Source organism: Pagrus pagrus (genome assembly GCF_965226575.1).
Source record: "Pagrus pagrus genome assembly, chromosome: 6".
NCBI classification, from domain to species: domain Eukaryota; kingdom Metazoa; phylum Chordata; class Actinopteri; order Spariformes; family Sparidae; genus Pagrus; species Pagrus pagrus.
In genome coordinates this window covers 14,351,445-14,379,402 of record NC_140190.1, presented here as the reverse complement: position 1 = coordinate 14,379,402, position 27,958 = coordinate 14,351,445, and the positions used below count along the sequence as shown (strand labels likewise).

The following is a 27,958-nucleotide window of genomic DNA, read 5'->3' as shown; positions in this document are numbered from 1 at the left end:
ACCGTAGAATGGAACATTATTTGTGTTCTTTACAGTCGCAAATGATGCAGACAAATAATGTACGTCATTCCTCGTACTGACAATTTCTTTGGTGAAGTACTTTTAAAGTTGTTGCACCCTCATCTTAGTGTGAGCTGCATTTGATAAGTATGTATAAGGACTATTTGACCACTGAATGTCCTGTTATTAGACACTAGTAAATTTGACTTGATGTTATTTGTTGCTTGTTTCTTTCTTTTAGCAGAGATGTTATGTTGCTGTTTGTTCCTTTAATGTGCTGCTGTCTTGGTCAGGACCCCCTTGTAAAAGAGATTTTGAATCTCAATGGGAGTATCCCTGGTAAAATAAAGGTTAGATAAAAGTAAAACTACATGAAAATTGAAATGCCTTCCGCATGCATTCATGTCTTCCATTACCATGTGTCTTTCCTTGCACGGATGAGAAAGCCATGTGCAGATCCAGGTGTAAATGGGATCTGTGCTACTACAGCTGTAGACTCACACTGTAGGAACACACTTATCAAACACAAATGCAGAAGAACAGTACAGAAATACACACACATTTAGACACAGGTACACAGTCTTATTATTCTTGCAGTCACCGTATACAGTATATTGTACAGTGTAGGTCTTCTTTGGCACGCAAACACAATATGCAGCACACACACGCATAAATTCATGCTCATTTAGCCGCCATGCATAGACATACAGAGACACAAATATCTCATTATCTATACTCAGTCACACACACATGCACGCTTAAGCTTGTACTATACATTCACACACTCTCTTTCTTCTCTTGTTTTCATGAGAAACACAGAGACAAACAGCAGCATATGCAGCTACACTGAGCAACAGATGTTCAATGAGTTGACTGAACATTAACGTGTGCTGTGTGTAAAACCCTAACGAAAGCTCTGTCGTTTGTGTTTGTCTCCACAGTACTATGAAATGTCCTACGGTCTCAACATTGAGATGCACAAACAGGTAAGAAAGACTATTTAGTTTTTTTTGTTCTTTCCTTCTCTTGCCAAAGCTTTCTATAGTGAGTAGGCGGAAGGAGGTCACTGTGGTATTTTACACTCACAAACATTGTATGCCACTGTGTCATCTTGTGTGGGTGGCTTTGTAATATATTTTCTCATAGCTGTCCTCTTTTATATTTAGTATTTACGCTAGGTGACATCCATATATGTGCTGTTTCCTTTTCTGTTTCGGTCTGCCACAATTTAAGAAGCCCTTTTAAAACCTTGGCCCGGGACTTCAGATGAAAAATAGCCTCTTGGCGAATTCTGGCCATTTTTTACAAAGTGTTTTTTTTTGTATTTTCACTGTCCCTTCTTTAATAAGCTAAACAAACAAAAAAAGATTAACAAATTATTAGAATCATCTTTTATTAAATGCTGCCAAGTGCAACACCACTACAAAGTCTAATTTCAAAATGCACTACAGCAATATCTTCTTGCGTGTTTTTCTATTTTTCTGGTCAGTCAGTGTGTACTGTGTTTGCAGGAAAAAACTGGATCCATTCCATTAAAATTAATAACGTTTTTTGGTAAAGAAGGGCTTGTTTTTTCCCCTTTCTTTTATTTGGTAGACTAATAATGAGTGAGCAGGAGCAACAAGTGGTTTCAACACTGAGCAACGGATGGTTGATTTTACTTGTTTTAATCAGGGTCACTGCACAACACAGTACTTTCAGTCTCTATATGTAATCTAAACGCAAGTACTGCTGCATGAAACAAGAAGTAAACAAAACAAAAAAATAGCAGAGTGTTTTCCTGCACAGGTATCATTGCATCCCTATTGACTTATTTTTTTGTGTGGACAGTGTCTTTTTTTGTTATTATCAAGCAAGTGACGGCTGTTGTAGGTAAAAGAGGAAACAATTACTAAAGTGAGAATCAGGCAAGGCAAAGACAAATGTATTCATATTGCACCATTCCGACACAAGGCCATTCAAAGTGCTTTACAAGGGCATAGAAATACATTAAGATAAGACATTAAGAAAAAATTCAAATAAGCATTTAAAAGACAAAACAAAACAACGCAACTTATGAAGACAATAAAACAAAAGCAAGAAAATGAATAGTTATAGATTAAAAAGTGGTTATGTGTTGGAAAGACATAGTTAACAGTAATGTTTTGAGTCCTGATTTGAGTTCAGGATCTTGTTCCTGTTTTGTTTCACCTTGCTTAGTTTTGATGCTAGAAACACAGAGTAAACCTGTCCCAGATGACCTGAGGGGAATCAGAGAATAATAAGACTATTAAATTGGCTGCTGCAGACCATAGAAATGGCAAATTCTTTAACAGAACTGGTGGTGACAGACTGAGGCTAACTGACACTAGATGTCGACAAGGCCAAGCTTTTATCTGCAGCGTGGGATAGTGATCTAATCACCTTTCCCGATCATTCTTCTCAACCATGTAAAGACTAAAATACCAGGTAGGAAGCAATACAAGAAGGTCAGTGTAAAGTGTACATCATTTCACTTTATGTTCACTGATATCCAGTATTCTTGAATGAAAATGTGTGTCTGATGAGCAGCGTGTGCTCTCAGGAGCCGGTGACTGCTTGTCAGTTTCAACACTTGCTGCTAATTTGCTGTCTGGGTCACACTGCAGGAGAGGAAGACAGTCAAATTAAAGACAGACAGGGAGACAGGGAGACAGGTAGCAGACATGAGATATGTTCCTCCGTGTTGACAGACCTCCGTACAGATAGACACAATCATTACCAAGTTGAATGGCACTTTCCTTTAAGGTGACTGCCTGTGTATCCCACTGTCTGTTAATCTTTCTATCTGTCATGCTAACTGGTTCTATACCATGGCACAGTCTTCTTTTCACATTTTACAATAAGTACCCAGCATGCCTTGCATATGTATTTAGACAGCAGCTCATTGTTTGAAACAATCTCTGAAAACGCCTTCAAATGAAAGCCTCTGCACTTTAACCTCATAATCATTTTGTCATTTCACTGGCAGGGTAATTATAGCACAGAGACATCAAACAGTTGGTTTCTGTCCAAATACTTGCAGTGCAGTGTACATACTTACTCCAGTTCTGGCTGAAGTTATGTCCAATGGTTGAAGTTAGACATGATGCAAGTTTTTGAGCCGATCGGGGCATACATAAATGATAGGCATCAGATCTATTGTATACTAAATCCAGATCATTTGTTCTTGTGCTCAGGCAAAGGTGCTGTTACCTTCATTCACCTTTGTCTGATGGAGATGAACAATTATATACTGTAGCAGATAACAGTTTCCACATGGCAGCAAGTATCTCTTTCCTATTGTTTCTTAAAACGTTACAGGTTTGCCTTTGTAGAGCCCGACTGATGTATTGGTTGGGCCAAACTGTGCGCTGATATTTGCCTGTCACCAATATATATAGAAAAATTCTATTAATGCAGGCCTAAGGCAATGCAGTGGAAATTAGTAATCCATCTACATACACACAACAATTTGTAATGCATCTTTTAACACATGCAGCAACAGCTTCCCATCATTGATGTTTATAAGAAGAAATGTCGATGTGCCAAAGTCTGTTACGGTACCAAGTCAAATAATATTGCTTTCCTGTTACAATTGTATTTCCTTCAATGCCACCCAGCGGTGGTTAAGGTCATTAGATGGCACACCAATCAATGGGAAACAGACTTCATAATGCATATATATATACTTCTTAAATGTATATATTTAATCATCAGAATATTTTGTGGTATTTTTAAAATTAATGACAAAATTGAACATCAAAAACGTTTTATTCATTCATTTATTGTCAATGACCTCTCGCGGCCCACCTGCAGTACCTTCACGGCCCACCAGTGGGCTGCGGCTCACACTTTGGGAATCACCGTTGTCAGGTAATATTTAACTTAAAAGAGAACAAGATAAAAATATGTCAACACAACCATTATAGCTCCGAATTGCCTTTGTTTGTTTTTCTGCCCCAAATTGAGCCTATTTTTAAAATGCTGTGTTCGAACTGAACAACAGAAATTGCTTGTGAATGGTCCCCTTTGCTCTCCATGTTTTATTCTGCATTCCTCCAAGATTCCAATTCAACTCTCTTCTCATGGTCCAAAAATGTGAACCACATTTGAGAGCAGGAAACCTCAGTGGGATTTTATGTCGGAGTTGTTGCGCTATTAAAAGGAATAAAAAAAAGACACATGTGAACAATAAAAGTGACTGATGGATGGGATAGATTGATTTCTAAACTCCCATGGCAAACACAACTATTGATGGAGCAGTAATCGGAAAGAGGGGGGAGAGACAAAATGAGAGAGAGACTAGAGAAAAGGACAGAGTGTAGGAAGGCTACTTTAAAAGTGCAGTTTTACAAGCTACCAATCATTTCACACTGAAATAAGTTGAACTACGGTACAGATACACTCAGGATTAATTTCAAGTTATTGTGAAATAGTAGTGCTACTGTATTTTGTAAAAAATAGTGATTAGGTCTCCACCTGTAGTCATTTATCTCAAGATAAAATGGCAGAGGCACTATCTTTTTAAAAAAAAATCTATTTGGGCTATGCAGCCAAACAAAATACAGAGAAAGTCTTTTTTGACAGACATAAAGAGTAACTATTACCCAATAGTATAGACATAGGAATGGATAAAGAGCTAGGAATGAAAGACGTAGGCAGAGAAGAGAGAAAGAAAGAGAGAGAGATACTTGGCAACAAAGCCAGGCAGAACTGGACTGTCGCCTCTTGTCACCAAAAAGGAGAAATGGACTGGGGTGCTGGCTGCACCTCTGAGAGATGGACAGAGAAGGAGGAGGAGGAGGAGGAGGAGGAGGGGGAAGAGGGGATAGGTGGGAAAGATGACAGAGGGAGGCAAAGGAGAGGAGAGTGTGGAAAACAGGAAGAGAGGAAGAAGAGAGGGAGGGTAAAGGAGCTTGTGGTGGAGATGACAGAAGGAGACCAAAGGCGAATGTGACTAAAAAAGAGAGAGATAAATGAAGAGGGAGAGGTCTGGTGTCAGGAACTGGTGAACAAGGCTCTGAGAAGAGTGAGCGGGGGAATATGAGAGATAGAAAAGGTAGAGAAAAAAAGTAGCTGTTTGAGCAACGGGGAGAAAAAAAAAACGTGATTCAGAGAGAAAAACAAGAGAGCTGGTAAAAAGGTTTAACAGGAGAGGTGGTAGGCGTGCCAGTGAGAGAGAAATAAGAGCCAGGTAGTAAAAGAGAACGTACAGTAGCTCAGATAGAAAAGGAAACAGAAGTGGAGATTGATATATAAAGAAGAAGGAATAGAGAGAGAGAGTGTGTCATTGAATATAGAATGAAGGACCTGGTATAAAAAAAGACTATCAAAAAGAGACACTGAGATAGAAAAAAGAGATAGCAAAAGGAATTTGAGAGAAAAAAGATAGCGGACGAGGATGAAACACAAAAGGAGAGGTTGCAGAGAAGATGGTGTTACAAAGGCAGAGGGGAGGGAAAAGTGAGTGGGATAGTTTAAAAAAAAAGTCAGAGTAAGATAATTTAGAAAAATTAGGACTTTGAACATACAAGAAGAGCGAGCACGGGAGAAAAAAAGGCAGTTAAGACAGTAAGGGAGATAGAGGAATGGGGGAAAAAGAAAGCGAGAGAGATGGCAGGGAGAACTAACGTTGGAAAAAAAGTGTGAGAGCCGGGATGAGAAGAAAAGAGGGGATGGAGATTAATTGAACGGATGAAAGAGGAGAGGGTAAACAGGAAGGATGGAGCCTTAGAAGAGACAGATAAAGACCTCAGAGAACAGATGAGGGGGAGAAAAGAGATGGAGATGAAAATTAGAGCCAAGAAAAGAAAAGCAACGGAGGGAAGAGGAAAGACAGGGGGAGGGCAGTGGAGAGAAAGACGGAGATAGGGATAGAGAGAGAGAGAGAGACACGTCAAGTGAGGGAGGGGAGCTTTGAGCCGCAGTGAGAAATAATGAATCATGAATAGATTTAACAGTATCTGCTCTTATTTCCTCTCCTCCTCCTCCTCCTCCTCCTCTTTCTCCCCCTCCAGCTTCCTCCCAACATCCTGTCGAGATCACTGCTATTGCCTCTCTTCCCTCTCTCTTCTAGCACACGCTCTGTCATTATCAGTGGCAGGGCCATCTCATGTCCCGGCATTAATAGAGCTGTAACAGTCATCCCATGCCTTCCTACCCTTCCTTTGAGCTTCCTCTTTTGCCCCCCCTACCCCCCTCTCTTTTTTCGCTCTTTACATTTCACCCTGCCTCCTCTCTTTTTCACTATCTTTATCTCCCTCGTTTTCGTTTTATTACTCTCCTTTCTTCTTCTCTTCTTCTCTCTGCGTCTCTTCCTCAGATGATTGTATCTGAACTATATGAAGGCACAAAAAAGATAACATCTCCCCCCTCCTACTCCTCCTCCTCCTCCTCCTCTAAGCTGTATGGATGCATTGAAGCACGAGCACATGCACGCACACGCCGTCACATTATCTCACTCAGCTCACTTCCATTATCATATCATATCATATATATACTGGCTGTATCCCCCGGAGGAGCGATGGAGGCTATAAGGACTTTACACTGCTCTCTGTGGTTGTTCTATATTCATTGATATAGCACTTCTGGGGCCCGGATAGTTATTGCCTGTATCCTCCGCTACATGTAGACGCTCCACATGTATATTCAGTGACTTTGTAATTCAGTCATATCCTATGGACTCACAGTGGTTGGCTCAGGGCAACTTCTAGATATGATGCTGGGCTGTATGTGTTGGTGTAAGGTGTGTGCGGTGAATGGCTTGAAGGAGGTTTTGTATTAACAGCTGATTCTAGCAGCAGGACAACAGGATGATGGCGGGAGGTGAAGAATAAAAGACGCTTTGTTAGACTTGTGTGTCCTGCAAGAGCTTGTGACCAGAGCGCAGCCAAGGAAAATGTGAAAATATGGAAGGCAGGAAGTGAATGAAATATGCCTTTCCTCCCATCAGCAGATAACTTCAAAGGGCCATTAAACAAAGCACAGCACTGCTCAGAGTCCAACATATTGGTTCAGAACCTGCCCCAACTTAAAGTGCGGTCGTGCATGAAAGTAATTTCCAGCAAACAAAGCAAACTTGATGCAATGGGGCCTGAGGATAGTCAGACCAGGCTGAATAGTATGATTGACTTTGATCAGAAACTGATAGCGAGTCCATACAACATTAGAACAGATCAGATTAGACTGGACATAATTTAGACCTGCTGGACAGACTCAAGTCAGTCACTTAAAATGTTTAAAGGAAGGATACAACTATGCCTCACTAAATTATATTAAATCTGTGTAAATGAAGTTAACATAGGTTTACACCACAAGGAGTAGAAGTAGTGACTCTGGTAATTCATATTGTCAGGGGAATCATTTTAAAGCCGCTACGTGTTTTAATATTTAGTATTCTACACATCCATAGATGTGACATTTTCTTCACTCTCTCCAGTTAGTTTAGTGCCACCTGTTTGAGCGTGACAACTTACCCGATTATACATTTTATTCGTACAAAAAGTTTTGTGACATTACGTCATTCCCAGTACAGCTCCACCCAGCTTCAGCCTCACTACAGACATAATCAGCCGGAGTAAGTAAAAGCACCGGTGTGGATGTGCAGGGCCTGTAATTCTTGGTTAAAATGAAAGCAGAAGTGATCAAACTACAATATGTTTTGTTCCAGCATATTTTTATGAAAGGAAAAAAATTATGCCTTGCTGTCCACTCGGGTTGCATCTTTTACAGTGAATGTTCTCAGGCAATAAACAACCAACAGTTTGTACGTACTGGACATGTATGATGCAAACTATTTTGTTCTTGCAAACGGAAACTACGTTGGAGCTGTAAATGACAACATTTCTCTTTCTTCTGTCATGCAGTGAAATGTGTATTTTGTCATGCGCACGTATATTCTGCATCTTCACAGTTGCAGTATGGTAATGGATAATTTTATCAGTAGGGCCCATTATTTCTTGATAGTGTCCCCCAGTAGACCCCTGGAGGCAGCAGGGAAGCTACTGTGGCAGCATTTCAATAACAGCCTAGGTAAGTGTTTCTAAACGACTGGGTTGGGACCTGACAGTGCATCACAAAAAAGATGACTGTAAGGGTTCATCCTCACACTGCTACTGCAGGTACGGCCCACTGCCTATCAGAAATAAACACATTTTAGTGTCTAAATTTTACCCGGAAAGGGAACAGCATTGCTAAAAAATGGCCTCAGCTAATGTTACATCATTTGTTTATTCTCCTCCTCAGCAGTCACTGCACAATCATATCACTGGAACCAGGAAAATCCTCCGATTTGGATGACTCACTGTTGCTTTTTTATTATGATTATGCACGTACAACCATTACAGCTTTTAGGTGTGTATAAATGCCTCCCTGATTTATTTAGAAATCGATATACTAAGGAACCAAGTAGCAGCCTGTCTGAGTCAGGACTGCGTGGTTGCTGATTGAAATACTGTCGACTCAAAGGTTAAAATCCTTCAAAGTTGTGCTTTTTACAGAAGGTTCCACATTGAGCTCTGACACCAATTTATGTGTGCGGGGGAAAGACTTGATGTTAGGTTGCTCGAATTGTTGCATATTTGTTTGCTTTTTAGTAGTCTGATACAGCAGGATGCTAGGCAACAAGGCTCCTGGGCAGCGACGGTGCCTAATGAGAGATTAGACAGCGTGAACCTGGAGGGGTCTGTGTGTGTGAAAGCAGGGTCACAACTGGATCTTTATAATAGATTGACGCAAACTTTCTAGGTGGTTAGGACACAAACAAACTGATCATGTATTGGAGGATGAGAACAGAGTGCTTATATCTCAGATACTTTTACATTGCTTTTCAGTTAAACTCACAATAATAGAGCAAGCAGAAGCCACTTGAACTCTACTGTATACTAACTTCTATTAATACTCATGACAGCTGTACAGTATTTAAAGAAAGGTGTCCAAATGACAAAAAAAATCATGAAAATCTGCACCACTTCAAGTAAGAAATGTTTTTAAGCATTAAATATCCGACCGATAGGGGTCATGGTAGATCCAATAAGAACTACAGTTTAATGCGAAACTTGAAGGTCAAATTTTAGTTTACTAACAATGTTACCGCTGTACTGTTCAGCCCACTTGACATTTTCAACACAAGTCTGTCTCACTTGGATTATAATCTTGCATTGATGTCCACAATTGGGCCGTCTTGTTATTCTTAAATTCATCTGTCTTACTCATTGCCATGTTTTTGCATCCCTACCTTTTAAAATATTTTTATCATGTATAAAGCCTCCCTGTATCTGAAAACAAAGAGTTAAAATTTGTTACCTTTAAATTTGAAATATTTCTAAATGTCCTCCACAACAATAAAAAAGGCTAACATGCTGAGAGGTGGCCCTGTGGTGGGAGGGAGCATCCCATTAGTGAAAGGTGTCAGTGTGTGTCGCTGTGTCCTTGAACTGACGGTGAACCTCGAGCCTGTTACTAATTTTGAAGCCATTTAGGATAAAAGCAGCATGAGTTAAAAGCCTAAAAATTACCAGCTCGTGACTGATTAAGCCAAATATCAAACACCAACACACCACTACACAGTATACACCTGATTGGTAGCCAGACTCCTAACCTTTGCAACACCTTGGCTCCTAACCTGCATCGTGTCACTGACATGAATACTTGGTTTATACTTTCTTTTTTCACTGGGATACAAATGCCAGGCTCACACACCATGGACAGGAAGATATTGTAAGAATCAGTGTTAGCATATATATAGACTATACATACTGTATCAGAATGCTGGATGGAGAGACGACGTGGTTCACACACCAGGCAGGATATTATAGGAGGCTGTGTGTGATAGTCAGGATGCTCGGCAGCCAGACGGTTTCCCCTGTGGACTCCTGAGGACAGATGAAGCAGCTGGCTGTCCTTCCTTCCTGCTCTCTCCTTTCATTTCACCACCACACATGCATGTATGAGGCTGAGGGTGTGTGTGTGTGTGTTTTTGTGACAGAAAAGAGTAGCCCAGTCTTGCTTTTGCGATTTCTGTTGTGTTATATAGCAAAAAACATTAACATTATTTGGATTTTAGGAGTCCCACAATTAAAGAAACATCTGTGAATCGAGCTGAAAAAGAAAGGCAGAAATCTGAGAGACGGCAACGACTGTGAACAGAGTGAAGAAATAAACTGAGAAAATGAATAAAACAGGAACAGGGACCGAGGAAGATTAAGACAGAGTACAAACAAGCAGGAGAGGGAGATCACATGAGAGACTGTTTATCTGTTTGTGTTGTATAAAAAAGTGTGTGTGTGCATGCGCTTATCCTCCCACCTAATTAGCCCGAGCTGTCTAGCCTTTTTATGCATGTGTTTGTGCACATGTGTGCGAGCGTGCACGCGTTGGTATATTTGGCTGAAGTTGTGACCTGAATCCTCATTTCATCTGGGAGAGAAAGTGAACAAGAATGAGAAAGAAAGTGAGGGAAAGAGTGCAAGCGAGAGATGCCTTCATTTTCAACTCGCTGCTTTGGTACGTAATAGGATTGGGCTCCCCCCCCCATTTTTTTTTTTCTCAATCTCACTCTTTCCATCCCCTCTGCCTCATCTTTTTTCCTCCTTGTCATTCCCACCACCCAGTCAGTCGATAATCCTGCGGTTGTGGTTCACGTTTTTTCTTCTTTTTTTAAAAAAGTGATTTTAAGGGCAGGATTAGGGCGAGTCCTCATATGTGGGTCAACTAGAACAAGCTTTGGAGAGGTCAAATGACTGTGTGTGTGCGTGTGTGTGTTTATGGTATGTGTTTGCACTCTCTCTGATCGTTGATGTATGCAGTCCCTCTTTGCACATGTTGTAGCATCTGTGCTCTGTATGTGTGCAGCTTTGATCTCTCTCCCTCTCATTCGCTCTCATACCGTGTGTGAATGTCTGTGCATACATGTGTAACAGAGCTCATTTGTGAATAATGAGGCATAGAGAGCAGGATAGAGTGTGATATAACCCTTTAGGAATGATAGAAAATAAGTTAAGTGAAGGAAAAACTGTGAGAAAGAAAAGAGAGAAAGATGAGATGAGAGAGAAAACAAGTGATTAAATTCCCAGGGAGCTAGCCCTTTTAGCGTAATGGCTTTGTCAGTGTGGCAGAAGGGCCCTGAGTAGCTACACACTGTATTGGCTTATCTGAGTGTCTATGTGTGTTTCTGTATGTGCACATGTATATGATAGTGGTTGCATGTGCCACCATGTTCTGTGACCTGAGCCTGAGTTGGAAAAAATTAGATGCTGGTGCCCTGATGGAGCAGCAGGTTTTCATCCAGGTATGACTGCTGAACGCACCATGTGAAATCTGTTGGTGTGTAAAAAATCATGAGTGAAATAAAGAGGAGCATATGTTCAAGTTGCTATTTCATTTAAATGATGAAATGTTGTGAAGGATGAAAGCTTTTTGCCCAGCTTGTGGCATGGCTATAAAGATGACAGTGCCTGGACTGAAATATTTCACCAACTATGTTATTTTGTACAGATGTTCATGTTCCATAGAGGATGAATCCTACTGACTGTGGTGATCCCCTGAGATTTGCTCTTGTGCTATTCTTCACCCATCCTCCCTGAACTATCTCAATATCTACTCAATGGATTGGTTCAGTGGTTATCACATGATCTCTTGTACTGAATTTGGTGCTCTCCTAACTTTTCCTCTTGTTCCAACATGAGGTTTACATACTGTTTTTGTCTGGACAACTACTGGATTAATTGTCACAAAGTTTGGTTCAAACATTCAAGTAATCCCTTAACTTTTCATCTCCTTAGAACTTTTAATTTGTTAAATTCTGGTCAACATCAGCTGTCCAATGCTAGTGCTTATTTAGCTTGCTTACATGCTAATCGAAATTTGGGGAATATGGTAAACATAACTTCCAAACCTTGTCTTTGTGAGCACGCTAATGCTAACATTACCATAAAGCATGACTTTGCCCAAGTACAGACTTGCAGAGCTTCTAGCATGGCTGTAATACTACTCAGTCTTCGTAATGTATATTTTAGTTTCAAACATCAGCTGGTTTCAGAAGTACTTATACTCATAATAGCAACTGCCACCATAGCCAAGGCCATACCATGTGAGTTTCTAACAGTGAAGGTGAAATATTGTGGGTGACCATAAAGAGGGAAGGCTCAGTGTTGTCACAGGTTGTACCACCTGTACTCTTGATCTGATTTACACTGCAGCTGAAGTCACAAAAGCAGCTGAATTTTTTTTCTTCCCCATTTTGGCTTGGTTAACTTTTTAGTCGTGGATACTGTACCCACATTTACCAGGACATAAAGATACACCATACAATGCTATTTTGGGTAAAAGTCTGATGTTGCTATGGCAGTATGTACCAGTTCAAGCACTGTCTGTTGTGTCCTGCACCACAGTCTGTGCATGCTCCAGTACCCCTCACACACAAACAACAATTAAATGTGTAGCAACACCAAGATTTATTAGCGTTTGTTTGTGTGTATATGGATGTTTGTGTGTGATGTGCACATTTTTGCTTGCATGCATACTGTGCAGCCAGCTTTGCTGCTCTGGCTACTTTGTGTCTGATTGCATTGCGGCCGACATGAGTTTGAAGCCGTATGCAGTCTGTCAATGCAAGCTGGTGAGCTGGCACAGTGTGAATATGACTAATAGCTTAGTGTATAATATAGCCAGAGAGAGAGGAGAGAGAGTTCTAGTTGGTTGTAAAACTACAACCCCAACTGTGAGCTACAGATTTTATGTGTCACAGTCACATGCCCGAGAAAGATTACTTGTGTGTGCGCGTATTTTTGAAAGTGCATGTGTATTTGTGTGTTGCATGTGTATGAACCATACATCTGTATCCTTAGATACAGGCTTATACGTGCAATTGCGTGTCACTGACGGTACATGTTGGTATCTGTGATAAATATCCACGTGTGTGTGTGTGTGTGTGTGTGTGTGAGAGAGAGAGAGAGCTGTCTGTCTGTATTTTTCATTCTAAATGTTTCTGCTGCCTGGTCTGCTGCCTATCTTGTATTGTTACTGCACTGAAGGTTGAATCTGTGTCTGAGGAAGAGTAAGTGTGTGTGTGTGCACGCGTGTCTGTGTGTGCGTGCGCGCTTATGTGTGCTTGTTGGTCTCATGCTGGGAGGCTCTGCTTGCTCTGCACACAGCTCTTGTATGTGTGCTCTCCTCTGCTCTGTTTGGATTGGTTTTCTGTGTACCCTTGTTGCTTTTGTGTGTGTGTGTGTGTGTGTGTGTGTGTGTGTGTGTGTGTGTGTGTGTGTGTGTGTGTGCGTGCACGACTGTTTGTGGTGGCTTTTGTGTGCGTGTATTTGTATTCACGTGCACAATCCAGAGAGTCCATGTGTGCACGTGTGTGTGCCTTTTAGTGTTTTTGTGTGTGACCGTGTGTGTGTGTTTCGGTGTTTGTGTGTGCTTTGCTGCTCCCCTTCCTCTCCCTCTCTTTCTCTGTTTCCCTTCCTCTCCTTCCAGAATAGAGGGGCCATCAATCAGAGGCAAGGGGGATAGAGGAAGGGAGGGAGGGGGAGGAGGAGGAGGAGGCGAAGTGGAGGAGTGGAGGAGAGGAGTTGGCTCAGTGCCAGGGAAGAGGAGCTGGCACGCTGCCCAGAGGAGAGAGAGAGAGAGAGAGGGCGGAGAGAGGAAAACAAGACTGAGCAAGAAAAGAAAAGAGAGGGAGGGCGGAGGGAGATTTCTGGGAGAGAAGCAGGGCAGAGAGATAGAGCAAGAGGGAAGGAAAAAAATGAAAGAGAATGAGAAGGAGGGCAGGGAGAGAGAGCAAAAGAGCGCGGCCAAGTGCACTGAGGGAAAACGGAGCACGAGGACAGTGAGAGAGAGACAGAGATATACTGTGGAAGTGGAAAAATGAGCCGGCAGAATAGAGAAAGAAGAAGGCTGATTGCATGGAGAGAAAGAGGAAAGAGAGGAGGAGGTGGTGGGGGATGAAAGAGAGGAAGCAGGAATGGCTGTTTTCATTGAACAGCTCTGTGCCTGCAACCCCAATCAGTGGGTGATTAGTACGTCATTGGCTACAAATATTTACCTTAAACTGTTCACAGAGGGGAGAGCAGTCCAATTAGAAAGCAGGGGACACAGATAAGCTCCAGGATTGTGCTTGTGTGTGTGGTAGATATATACTAACCCTCTGACTCTTGAAATACATCTGCAGCCGTACACATGCAGTACACAGACACATGAGGCAGTGTAACATGCTCTATGTCCAAAATCACTTAATAGCATGTTCAATCTTTTTTGCTTAAAGTCCCACAATCTAATGATTCAAGACTCAGTTTTTTTGATTGTCATTATGTCTAGGTACAAAAAAACAATATAATAAAAATTTTAAAAAGGCATGTAATAGTAAACACAATGTAGAAAATAGACAAAAGCTAATAAATAGAACAGAAACTGGAGGGGAGGAGCTTGAGCAGTTTGTGTCCGGGGTTCGAGGGGTCTACAGAGATGTCACCTGCCCGTTTCCCTGACCCTGGACAAGTCCTGTATGCAGGGAAGGTCGGCTTGAATTATTTTCCCTGCAGACCTGATTGTCCGTTGCAGTCTGTTCCAGTCCTGTTTGGTTGCAGATCCGAACCAGACAGTTATGCAAGTGCAGAGAACAGACTGTATGATCCTGGTGTAGAACTGGATCAACAGCTCTTGAGACGAGTTGAACTTGAATAGAAGTACAACTTCTGCTGGGCCTTTTTCCAGACAGTGTCTATGTAGAGGACCAAATACTGGGTACCTGTGAAGAAAAAAAAAAATAGTGTAAACAAAGGCTACATATATCTGCAAGGCCGTGGCTCGTCTGGCTACCTTGGCTGGCTTTTTCATCAGCACCTGTTACGTCACGCGTCAACACAACAGCGAGCTGGAGAGCTAGCGTGCATGACTAGTGTGTCACAGCAGCAGTCACAGTGTGGAAGATGGACCGCGGAATACGGTCAAAGGTGTGGCTTCACTAAGTTAAAGAAAAACACAACAAGGCAAAGTGCAATGCATGTGGGAAGTTCATTAGCTGCAAGTCAGCACGTCAAATCTGAGGAAACATTTAAGGCAGCATGGCATTTATAAACGAGTGTGCCATGTTTGATGTCTTGCGGTCTCCGAGCCCGAGTGTGTCAGCCTCAGCCAGCGCCGGCGCATCTATATCCATGCACAAGCATCTCTATCCATACATCTTAAACATACCCCGTCCCTCTGTTTTTATACATTGACTTTATTTGGTTACAGTTAGGTGCTGTGCAGTGCCACTGAATGCACTTTAGTTCCTGAATTTTGAGCGTGGGTTTCCTTTTGTAATGTTGCCTGTCTACGATCACTGCTGCTGCCCAGTGTAACAGAAAGGACAGTTATTGCACGTCGGTCAAGGCTCAATTCACCTTTGGTTCAATAAGTGCAGTTTGACATTCGCTCTAATGTTTTTTAATATACATCTGTGTGCGGATCATACATTTTTTATGTACTTTCAGTTCAGTTAACACTTAAAAGAATATTTTTGTTGTCAAAACATTTGACACCCCCAAATATTATACCAATCATGCAGTAGGATGTCCGAAGGTCACCACTTTCTGTCACCACAAAACCATTACACAGTGTATAACCTTCTTTCTGTCAAGGTAACGTCGACTGGGCACGTATCCTTTTTTTCCATCAGCATCATGCATCTCATTCTCTCTGTGGCACACATTCATGTTTCAAGTTGCTTATTACAACTGGTGTCCTCTGCAGTTGGAGGTTAAGATGCTCCTTCAGCTACATCCAAGGATTCAAACCAGCAACTATTCTGCTAAAAATCGAGAGAGAGGTGCTAGGAATAGAAATAAAATCGGAGCTAAGAGACATGGGCAGAGATTTTTGTTGAGAGCAATTAGAGCGAGTAGAGGAGAGGGGTATCACACACACACAGGCCCCCCCTCTAACGCTGGCTTGCTCAGCCGTAGTGGGACTCTGAGGCTGGCACAGCTGGCAGTGCCCGAGCACACTGGGCACAATCTCTCTCCTCCTGTGCCAATCTCAACCCACGCTCATCACATTCAAATTCACCAAGCTTTATTGGCAAGATGAACGCGGTCACTGTTGCTTGCCGTCATGCTGGGAGAACAAATACAAAGCTGATCTTTCACAGGAAAGTGGCTTCCCTGTTGATCCAGTTCAAGTTCACTTTGGTGTCATGAGTGAAAAGTGTACAAAGAAAAACGTGAGCTTATTTTCTGTCAGTTCTTTTCTCCTTTTCTTTCTGGTCTTGATGAGAATGCATTAGATATGAACCTCCATATATCACTTTCTGCCTCTCACAAGCCTGCAGATATGCTACAGTTACACAACGCCGGACGCCTTGTCGTTCCAAGCAGTTGAAAGAAAAATAGCTCAGGGGCAGATCTCACTCCAATAGGCCCCCCTCCCTCTAAAACAAGCTTTGTCTTTGTCAGAACAGTCAGGCGCCGGCTCATTAAAGAAAATTCCACATGCAGATACACTGTTACACCATCAGTTTCTGATGGCTTATTTTGTGAGTGAGCGTTATTATTTTCTTTTCTAGTGTACCCACCGCCTCATCTACCCACCTGTCTCGTCTATTTCTTCTTCAGTTAGTCATTCAATACGTTTCCTAGAATGCCTTTTGACAGCCCTCACAGAACAGGCAGGAACGTGTTGCATTGGCACCGTGGGTTAAACATGTGGGTGGAGAGAGAGCTGCAGCAATAGCGATACCAATTGCAAAGTAAGTGAAGGAGAATGAGTTTTTCTAGTCAAGAAAAATTGAAAATTACATCATTTGTGCAAAGCACAACTCTGGCTTCTGCAATGCATTCTGGTCGACTGAGCTAAGTGTTGGTGTAGAAATTGTTTCCACTGCCTCTTTTACTTTGATGGATTTCTTCCTGATTGACAGTTGAATGCAGATACAAAATGTTTGGTCAAGGAAGGTGCTGTGACACCAAATATGACCTTTGCTTTTTATGTTAAATTTTTCTTGACATTGAACTGTTGGAGGTTTCCTAGTCTTGCATAGCCAGAATCCCCACCATGCTGTCTGCCTACACCCTTTATCATTATGCCATAGGGGGAAAAATCCTCTGGCTTGTTTGTTTTTCTTGAACCAATCCCAATCATCTTTGGTGGCATAACACATTGGCTCGTGGGCAGATGAGCAGTGGCATTAAAATTGCTGAATCCCTGCAAAAGAAAAGGTAACAACTGCTAGCTTGTTTACGTTCAGACCATTCACAATCAGGATGGGGTTGGGATAACTTGCCATTTTCAGCATGCAGGTTGCTACTGTAGCTCGGAGATTGTTGTTGTTTTCCATAGAGACAGGCATTTTTAAAACCATAACACGCAGATGAGAGTGCAATGAGAGAGAATGCAAGCTGAAATAGTCAACCAAAAGCAGCCTTATACCCACAGTCTACATCTGGTCAGTCAGACTACAGGTTCTCAACATAATGTCACATCATCTACGGAAGACCAGTTATTGCAGAATTTATAAAATTACAACAGTGAATCAGAAATGTTAGTGCACATCAAATACTTTCTATTTTTCCAATATTCCTTGGTAATACGCTCTTCATAAAACCTCACAGAGTTGTTGCCCTCCATGCTCTATTATTTTGCTGGAATTTTGCTTTGAATAGACTGGGCACACACTGGTTCTTCAGGATCAGCAACAATTGTTTTGCCTTTTTCATTTAGACTTGAAGGACACACCGGTCCTTCAATAGGCTTTAACCATCACTGCTCACAGGTGTTTGCCAAATGTTGCTTGACTCTATTTCTGACATATTTTAGAGATCTCTTCACTGGCTGTGACTGTACTGTCCTGCTGTGACCACTTGAAATCAATATCAATACAGCTTTGGCATAATGTAAGTGCTGGTGTGAACATGTGGTTACTCACAAGCTTTTAGTATGACTTTCAATACTTCAGAAATCTGATTAGCTGGTGGACTCACCCATGCAAGACACAGTCACCATAGAAAATATGTGCACATGATGTTAGAATAGGTAACAGTATTTTTTATTTTTTATTTAGGTGTCATATTGATTGTACTGTATTTGTGTGTGTGTGTGTGTGAGTGTGTGTGTGTGTGTGTGTGTGTGTGTGTTACCTTTTCACACATTTCAGGTTGTATAATTATGCAGCAACCAAGCACTATGTTCATATAAACGTTTTGCTGGCTGTTATTATCATCCTGTCAATGATCTGACGAGATGACGAGTCTGAGCACACTGCTGCTCTGTGTGTGTGTGTGTGCATGTGTGTTTGTGCGTGTGTCTTAGGCTGTGACAGGCGAATATGCACCACAGCCTCTGGAACAGGCTGTCCTTGCAGTACATTTCTTCTTCTTCTTTGTCTTTGTCTGTTTTCTCCTCTCCTCTAACCTTACTTTTAGTTTGCATTCATCCGTCTCTTTGAATGTTTTGCAGAATAACTGAAATTTGTTCTCTTCTGAATGGAAAGCTTTGCGTCCTTCTTTGTCTCTCTCACCTACATTTTTTATCTCCGTTTCACTTAAAGCCTCTCTCTCTTTGCCTCTCTCTGTCCCTCTGCCAGTTGGCAGCTTATCTGCCCTCAGGTGTTTATTGACCAGCCCCCTCTCCTCCTTTGTATCTACCCATCCATTCATCCCTCCATCCGTTCATCCCTCCATCCAGCCAGTCTTTGCCAGTACTCCCTGATGGCTGTGCTTTGGCAGGGCTCTGGAACGAGACTGTGCCGTGTTGTCTCTGACACCTGGCCCAGCTCAGACTGCTTCAGCCCGGCTCACTTTCACTCTGTTGTCAACCCATCGGCTGATTGTCGCCTTAAACTCATAACACCATCCACTGCCTCCCAGCCAGAACGCAGAGTTGGTGGGATGCTGTCAAAACCAATGAATCAAACAAATGAAAGCGTTGCTAATAGTGCTAAACCTAAACTAAACGTTGCAGCTTTATGCAATGTTAGGTGGCTTTTGGTTTACAGTCTGCATGGTGCTCATCACATGTTTCTATAGTACCCTACCTATTGAATGAGCAGCCAGAAAAACAACATATTTATAACATATGAAACACAGAGGAGGAACATCAAAGCATCTCTGACACTTCACCTGATGCTTTATGTGGTTAAAACCATTCATCAGTATAATCATTGATCATTTAGAGATCCATTAATCAAACGACCAATTGCTTCTGAACTTGTTTCAGTTAATGTATTTTGTCCTTAGATAATATTTAGCTGTGAAGGCCTTGCAAAGCGTTACATAGAAAATAGCCATTCCTCATTGAAACCTGTACTGAAAGAAATGTGTCTCTTTTCTATGTCTATTCAGTTACATCTATTGATATAGCTTTCAATCAAACTCACGGCCACCTTTGAAATAGTCAATGAAAGCAACCTCATTGATCGACCATGTTCAGGGCAGTTCTGTCCTTTTCTGCTCGGACTTATGGTGCAGCATCAGTCCTGTCAGATTGGCCTTTCTCTGGCCAAAACTCAACCAGGTCATCTCCATTGATCTGTTGCCTGAGGACAATCTGTTGTTCGTAAGGTGGCAATGTGGTGTAGCAGCAAAGTTATTACTAAGGAGAGGAAAGTTCATGAAGCATAGATGATACAGTATGTTTTACAGCTGCAACGATTAGTGGATTAATCGATTAGTCTATTGAAAGAAAGTTGCCAACTATTTCAATCATCGATTAATCATTTCAGTCATTTTTCAAGCAAAAATGTCTGGTTCCAGCTTCTAAAATGCGAGGATTTGATGCTTTTCTCTGCCATTTATGACACTGGGAAATTGTGATGAGCTTTTTTCACAATTTTTTCTCATGTGATTGATGATTAATAGATTGATTGTGAAAATAATTAGGGGGGTGTATATTTTAAGCTGTTTCTTTAATGGATAGTTGGCTGCCTTAACGATTGATTATCGGTTAATCATTAATAATATATGAGATATGCTGCACGTTTTTTCAGTAGAAAACTGTTTTAACCATTAACATGGTGTCCGATGCAAAATCTACGAAGACCACACACAGGAGTAAAAAGAACAGATAAAGTTAACACTAAGTTACTTAGATGATAAACTAAATAAAACAAAATAACGACTCTGTCGCTATTCATCAACTGGCCCAACAGAATCCGATCCATATTGAGGTTACTTACTAAAATTAAATGATGTCAGTTTGTACTTTGTCTTTTTTAGTTTTTTAAATAACAAAGTAATTGTATTTTATTTCAATACATCGTCTGACACCAGTATTCTGTGTTTTATTTTGATATATTTGATAAGCAAGTATTTGTACTTTTTGATGTATTTGTATTTGATGTATTTGTTTGTTAATGCATTTTTAATTGGTTAAATTCTTCACGGCGATAAATGATTATTCATTAACATCCCCATGGCAGATAAATCAATAATGAAAATAATTGTTATTTGCAACCCTAGTATATGTAAATGAATTGAACAAGAGTATGTAATGTTTACCCTTTATGAACAAAGTTTTACCATTTGTCCATAAAGGAAATAATATGTGCCATAGGTTAGTTCTGTTTTTCCATGTTAAACCATTTCACAAGTTGCTCCAAGACTAACTCAGGTCAGTTCAAACAGGGAAACATATTTATTTGTGAAAGGACCCTTTTGAGGCTACTTGTTAACAGGGCAACATGCCAGCTCGTGCAGCCATCATTAGACTCTGTAGGGATCATTATCACAGGTAGGAATGAGTGTGGGTATAGTGTCATTTTACTTCCAGCTGTAATTTAGTGGAGAAGTTAGAAAAAATTGAGAGCAAAGAAGGGAATTAAGATTAAAAACTCTTCTATTCTTTTATTTTATCCTTTCTCTGGTTGTCACTTTACTCTCTATGGTGAGGACATGAATACTGTACATGCATATCATTCAAAATACACTGAGGAGCTTTGGCACAACCACCCACCTCCACACAAACTCACACTAATGCACACACACCTGCATATATTGACACATGTATGATGTGATAAGTCTGTGTCTGTCCTTGGAACAGAGCTGTGTGTCTGGTGATAGCCAGTTTATGAAGTCATGATGAGACTGGATGTAAGTGACAGGCCGGCTGATGTGTGTGTGTGTGTGTGTGTGTGTGTATGTATGTGTGGGTGTGTTTGTGTGTGTGTGTGTGAGAGAGAGAGAGAGAGAGAGAGAGGGAGAGACTTTGCATGATGGTGTATACAGCACTGTCAGTCTCTGCACTGCCCTCCATTGCCCTTTTGCTGTCTTTTTTCTCTTTTCTCCTCCAGTATCTTCAAGTGCCAGAAACATGTGTTAGTGAGGATAGAAGGATACAGAGAGAAAAAGAGAAAAAAAGTGAAATAGGTAGAGGGAGGAAAAAAGAAAAATGTATGCATGTAGTATGGCCGTGGTAATGTGCGACAGCCAAGGAACGAAGAAAAAACACAAGAGAGCGACTGATGTAAGAGGAAGAAAAGAGGGCAGCTGAGAGAAAGGAGGGAGGATAAATTAGAGCGGAGAGAAAGTAATAATATAGAAAAATAGAAAGATGGGAGAAAATGAGACAAAGCGAGCAAGGGAGAGATGAGAGAGAGGGGGGAGGAGAGGGATGGGAGGAAGAGGATGAATAGGGTAATAATGGCTCAGTGTGAGAGCTGTTGTAGAAAAAGAGAGAACGGCTGAGTGAAGAAGAGAACAAAATGAGGCTGAGGGCACTCAGACAGATAGAATTAGACACACCGCAGAGGTTCAGTGTATGTGTGTGTATGTGTGTGTGTGTGTGTGTGTCACAGAGAGAGTGTGTGCTTATGTTTTTATGTGTTTGTGTGCAGGCTGCTTTATTCTGCGGATGGTTACAAGGTTTGCCACGTGTGCTTGTGTGTGTGCACATGTTTCTGTGTGCATATGTGTGTGTGTTTGTGTGTGTGTGTGTGCTGGGGGTAAGAAAGAGCATTTTTATGGTTTTTACGAGTTTTAGGAAATGGAGAAAAGTAATGGCACTGAATAGCAGGCTGTGACAGGCAGAGAGCTTGAGAGAGAAATCTTAGATGTGTTCTGCTTTGTGTGAGTGTGTGTTTGTTTCGCTCATATGTTTGTGTGTGCGTGTGAGAGAGAGAGACTAAGAGAGTGAGAGAGGAAGACTGAAGTGGGTAAGAGTGCGTGTGAGGCCGAGCTAAATGAGAGTGTGATGGTGCTAAAAGACCAGATGATGACTGGAGTGCTGCCTCCATCCTTCCACCTTTGCTGTTCACTTCCACATTCAGCAGCATTTTTCTCCTTGTCACTGACAGAACTCGTCGCTCATTAGAAAGGTTTTTTAATGCTGCAGAGGCTTAATGTGCTGTTAATGTGTATCATCTTCTCCCTTCATTGTGTACTTATTATCGTACAGTATGCAGCACAATCATATATCCATTTCTCTCACCTTCTGTCTCTCTCTCCATCGCAGGCGGAGATTGTCAAGCGTCTCAGTGCCATCTGTGCTCAGATCATCCCTTTCCTCTCTCAAGAGGTAAGTGTCACCACTGCCAGACACACTTAGACATAAACAAAAAATATGCATAATCAGGAGTCAATTATTCACATTCCCAGTACTATATCATATTTTCTTAGTATTCGGAATAACAAATAACCCAGAATGGATACATTTGCATGATAAGCAAAGTTAAAGAGGAAACAATAATTCAGAAGTTACAATTCAGTCATGGTAATATAAGTGTGCAAGTGAAGTGGACAAAAACAGAAACATTTTCACTGTGCTCACAATTCAATACACATGTTTGCTGAAAAAGTTTCTGTTCAGACATGAGTTGATTCAACCTAATACAAGGGTAGAGAGTAACTTTTTATTATCTCTTTACTCAAGTACTTTTTATCTTAGTAGGATTTTGAGGTACTTGTACCTTACTCCTGAATTTCCATTTTTTTTGCTTATTTATACTTTATATATTATATCTATATTTTATATTTATACTACACTACACTAAAGAGCCAAATATTATACTTTTGAATCCTCTACTTTTACATTGTCAACATTAAAACGGTGTACACATGAATAGATCAGTAATTATAATCCAATAATAAATGGATAATGTTATCCGGAAATGGGCCTTTCTGAGTAGAGTGCTTTTACTTTTTGTATTTTTAGTATTATTTGATGCTATTACATTTTAGGGCATGGATACCTGACCCGAACCCGTCGGGACCTGCCGGGTCGAGCTAGGAGAGAAACAAGTGATATCCATTTTTGGGTCGGATTTATATATATATATGTACATGTAAAATATAGGCCTTTATATTATGGATTTTATCTCTATAGTATGTTCATAGAACAAAGCCTTTTCATGGTCATCCACACTGTACATATCTGTAACAGGGTAAACACACAAGTTGTAACCATGGCAACAACTGCGTGACGTGGTAACACAAGCTAAGTGCTTCAGCTTAGACAACTGCATCAGGCTCGAGTTGCATTCAGGTGACTGTCTAGTTTGGGACCACTTCGAGTCTGTGGTTTGTGGTGTTACAGTAAATACTTTACTGTTTGAGGTGTAGATATTAAACACGCACCAGTTTTCTGCATATAAATGACGACACGGCTCATTAGCTTTCAGAGTTTTCTTGTCAGTTGTTTCTGTGGAGATCTCATCCCTGTTATTGCAAGCTGCCTCAACAAGTTATCCTCTGTGTGTTCAAAGCAAATCAATCAGCAAATCCATTGATGTATTATCAAACCCCCATTTTACTTAATATATCTTCATTAAACTCAAAACATCTGGCTTATCATTAAATAAAACAAATCCAAGCAAATATGTAAATTCAGTTAATTATGGCACATGGGTAAAACTAGTTTGAAACATTCTGAATAAGCATGAAAGAGCTTAGAACTGTTTGTGGTTAATTATTTTGTTTGCACGGTAAAATACCTTTGTGCTCTCAAAGGGAGGGCACAAAGGTATCTAAATCTCATTTATATCTAAATGAGAGAATTATTTGTGTTTTGTGCAAATCAGATTAAAAATAATGAAGGAAAAAGTCTAAATAAATTCAGTCAGAAACATTGATCATCATGTCACCTGATATTCGCTGATGTCCAGTGGTATAATCATGTTCTGTGCTGCATTTTTGTAGTATGTGGTCACTCTGCTAATTGACACTCCTTAAAGATTTACTTTGGATCCTCTTATTGCTCAGCAACATCATTATCTATCCCATGTTTGTACATGCCATGTCTTTAACTTAACTTGCTTAATACAACCTACATAAGTAAGAGGTGCAGGATCATTGAAGATAATATTATTTTATTGTGTATGTGTGTACATGTGCATCGTGTGTGAGTGTAGTGTTCTTTGGTGTGTGTTGGTTGAATGTGGGATTGTGTAGATGGCAGTACAAACCTGCAGACACACTTCTCTTTGTCTGTGAGTGTGAGTGAGCTTTGATGAGTGGGCTCCCTGGAGACAGAATGGTCACAGCTCTGTCAGTTTGATCAATATTGACACTGTGTGTGTGTGTGTGTGTGTGTGTGTGTGTGTGTGTGTGTGTGTGTGTGTGTGTGTGCTTGCGTGTGTGAGTGCGTACACGGGCACTGTTGCACATGCATATTTGCGTTTGTGTGTCTGATTACATTGGGATTTTGTGTAAACAGAACTGAGGTTTTAGTTAGTGTGGCTTTGGGCACATCTGTGTGTGTTTGTGTGCGTTCGTGTCTGGCCGTATGTGTGTTTCTGTTGGTGTGACTTTTTTTTTGTCAGTGTTTGAGCTGTGTGTGAATGCATGGTTGCCCAATCCATTTACGTTTATACACCCAGTACAAGCAGAGTTTAGATGTTGTAACACCTTCTTCACCTTTAGTTCATGTAATGGTTCCTGCTGTGTACCTACTGTATCCATTATGTTTACTTTACACTTTATACTGTAACATAAAACACTAAAGCAGAAGAAAACCTGCCCGTCTCCTTACTGTCTGTCTGTGGCGTTTGATGTGTATGTGTGTGTGTATATAATTTGTGTGTGCAGCACCAGCAACAGGTGGTCCAGGCAGTGGAGAGGGCCAAGCAGGTTACCATGGCTGAACTCAACGCCATTATCGGGGTGAGTCACCTCCATTCGTCATGACAACACAAACACACACCTACACAACACACACATTAACTGAGGATGTTCCAACTGATCTGACTGGCTCTGATGACGTAATTTTTATTAACGTAAATGTCGATTGAGGTGTTTACGTTTGCTGTTTGTGCCCCAGATGGCGATGTTGATCATGTGGGTCATGCAGGTATTACCTGACTACCGCATGCTTTGATAGTATTCTATGAATTAATGTGGCTAATAGGCAATTTCAAAGTTGTTGTTGTTTTTTAATGGAAATTGGCCTTTGAAGAGATAATTTTTGATGCATCTGTGTTTGAAATTTTCTGTAACCAGCCTGTTTGAATCAGATGTTAACCAGCATCTCATCCAGAGTGTGGAGTGTGTTTCTGTTGGTTCAACGTAGTGATCAGCGGCAACTGCGATGTCCTATTTTAGTCTGGACCTATTTTGGAAGATAAAACTTAATATGCCAAAATCTAATGAATCACCGCTCCCAGTCAAACACTTGGTTGTTCTTGTTCAGACAACTCAGAACTTAAGAATTTCCAACCTCCTACTAGAAAATGCACAGTGGAACGCAACTCGAAGTCAGAACTCCTACTTGTAAACTCGTGGTACATCCATTTGCCCAGACTTCACGAGGGAGCAGTTGTCTTGACATCACTCAACAATTGCACCAACTATGGAGAAGCGATAGGATGTATTTTTAGACCACAGTATTTGTAGAAAGCTAGTGAATGAAATGTTTAGATGTGTTTCCAGGTATAAATGTGCCATAAAAGAAAATGTTTAATGGCATCTGTTTTTGGTCCTCTATTTTGTTTATAATGCAAGGAGGCTGCACTGCTGAGGGGGTCAGTTGTGTATGCACTTGCCAAAAACACCTAGTATTGTTGCGGTCAGTCAAGTTTTTTGGTCCACTTTTGGCGTCATGTACCTGGAATGCTTGGAGGTCAAAAGTTGGAAATTTCAGCTTGGAAATTTCGACCTCTGACGTAACTATTTGTATAGAGAAATACCATTAATGTTAATAGCTTTCGTCTCTCTTATGTGTCCACTTACTGTGTATGGTTTACACTGCATTAATTACAGCTCAGTTTCAAGGTTTTTAGATAAAACACTTTGAGCTTACATTTTATATTTAGATAAAACTGAAGCAAACACACAGACTGTAACTATAGAGTTATACTGAAAATTATAACACCTACACTTGCATCTGAGCAACATAATATACACTTGCTTGTGTGCACACATGTCTTTATGTGTACACACACACAGACACAGTGATGGTCCTGAGTGCTCTGGTAGACGGGGCTTTCCAGAGCTTGTCTGAGCACTGATCACATTACTGTCTACTTAAAGCCCTTTGTTCCTCCCAGCACTACAAACACTGCTGTCTCTAAGGTGTGTGTGTGTGTGTGTGTGTGTGCTCATGTGAGTGTATGTGTGTCGAACACAGCAGCTCGAGACGACGACAACAACACACACAAACACATCATAATGCTCCCTTCAGGATAATAGCCTTTCTTTATCTGTAGCTGCTCCTTTGCGCTCCACTCTCTCTGTCCTCCGTCATCCTCTTTTTTTTTTCTCCCTGCTTTCTCTTTGTCTTTCTGTTCATTTTCCTTCTGGATTTCACCCAGAGTCATCTCTCCTTTTGTAATCTCTTATCATTCTCTTCCTCTTACTATGGCCCTGTCCTAATTTCTCCTCTCCCATTGTTTTTTATGTGTTATTTTTTGCTATGTCTTATCTTTTGCTCTCTGCGCTGCACACTTTCCCTCTCTCTTCCTGTGCTCATTTACCCTCTCCACCTATCTTCTCCCTCCTGCTCATCTAATTCTCCTTCACTTTCACTGCTTCCTCCATGATTCCCCTCTGTTGCTCCCCATCATTTACTCTCTGACTCAAACATTTTCTTCCCTCTCTTTAAACCTCCCTGTGTTTTCCCTTGACCTGTTTCTCCATCTTCCTCCTTCTGCCTTTCCTTCATAATTAATCCCTTTCATCACCTCACTCTTCTCACCGTCTCTCTGTCTTTCTTTTGCTTCTTGGCCTCCTTCGTCACATGCTTCACTTTCCTGTAAACCCTGATCAATTAACTTCCTTCTCCCCTTCTTTCCTTTTCCTCTTTCTCGTTATTGGTGTCCATCTTTCTCACCTCTTAATCCACGGATCTCTTTTACATCCTATCTTCCTTTATCTTGTTTTCCTCTGTTTGTGGATTTGATTTAATTTACTTCCTCCCTTTCTCTCTCCCCTCCGTTATTCCAAAAACAACCCCCACCTCCTCTTACCTTTTCCACCCTTTGTTCTCTGTCACTTTCTCCTCCTTATTTTCTATCCATTTCTTCCTCTACCTGTTTTTTATCTAACCATCCACCCTTGTATGACACCGTCCCTCTCCGACCCCTCCCTCCCCGCTCCCTTCTTTCCCTGTGGCCACAGCAGCAGCAGCTCCAGCACCTGTCTCATCACGCCCCTGGCATCCCTCTGACGCCACACCCATCAGGCCTGTCCCTGGGCGCGGGGGGCTCAGGGCTTCTTGCGCTGACAGGAGCCCTGGGGGTCTCGGCACACCTGGCCTCCAAAGATGAGCGCAACCACCTTGACCCCGAACATCTCAGAGGTAAAGAAGTGTCAATTTTTAATTCTGAATTTAATTCTAATAATAAAATAAATAATACATCAATAAAATGAAAAAATTGTGTCTCTTAAAATGTTTTTTTATCTTGCGACTTTCTGTCAGTGGCAGCCTGCTGTCGTAGAAGAAGACGGTAGAGTCACAGTTTAAAGATCCAAACTTTATTGTGAGATTGCTCTGATTGATAGTGGAGAAACACTGACATTTGTAAATGTTGACTGTGTAGTCCTCTGGTATATCATATTTG

At 41.1% G+C, this 27,958-nt stretch overlaps 1 protein-coding gene across 9 annotated transcripts in view; it reads left to right on the top strand.

Annotated features, from left to right (window-relative positions):
* The window catches only part of tle2b (TLE family member 2, transcriptional corepressor b), a 90,286-nt gene that overhangs the window by 38,956 nt on the left and 23,372 nt on the right, over positions 1-27,958 (top strand). For 8 of the 9 annotated variants that reach the window (XM_084354915.1, XM_084354914.1, XM_084354910.1 and 5 more), the window contains 4 exons: positions 942-986; positions 22,420-22,482; positions 24,990-25,064; positions 27,516-27,696. In XM_084354915.1, coding sequence (XP_084211041.1) covers positions 942-986; positions 22,420-22,482; positions 24,990-25,064; positions 27,516-27,696 — 364 coding nt within the window. The remainder of the gene's footprint in view (positions 1-941; positions 987-22,419; positions 22,483-24,989; positions 25,065-27,515; positions 27,697-27,958) is intronic. The other variant, XM_084354912.1, reaches the window with a different exon arrangement.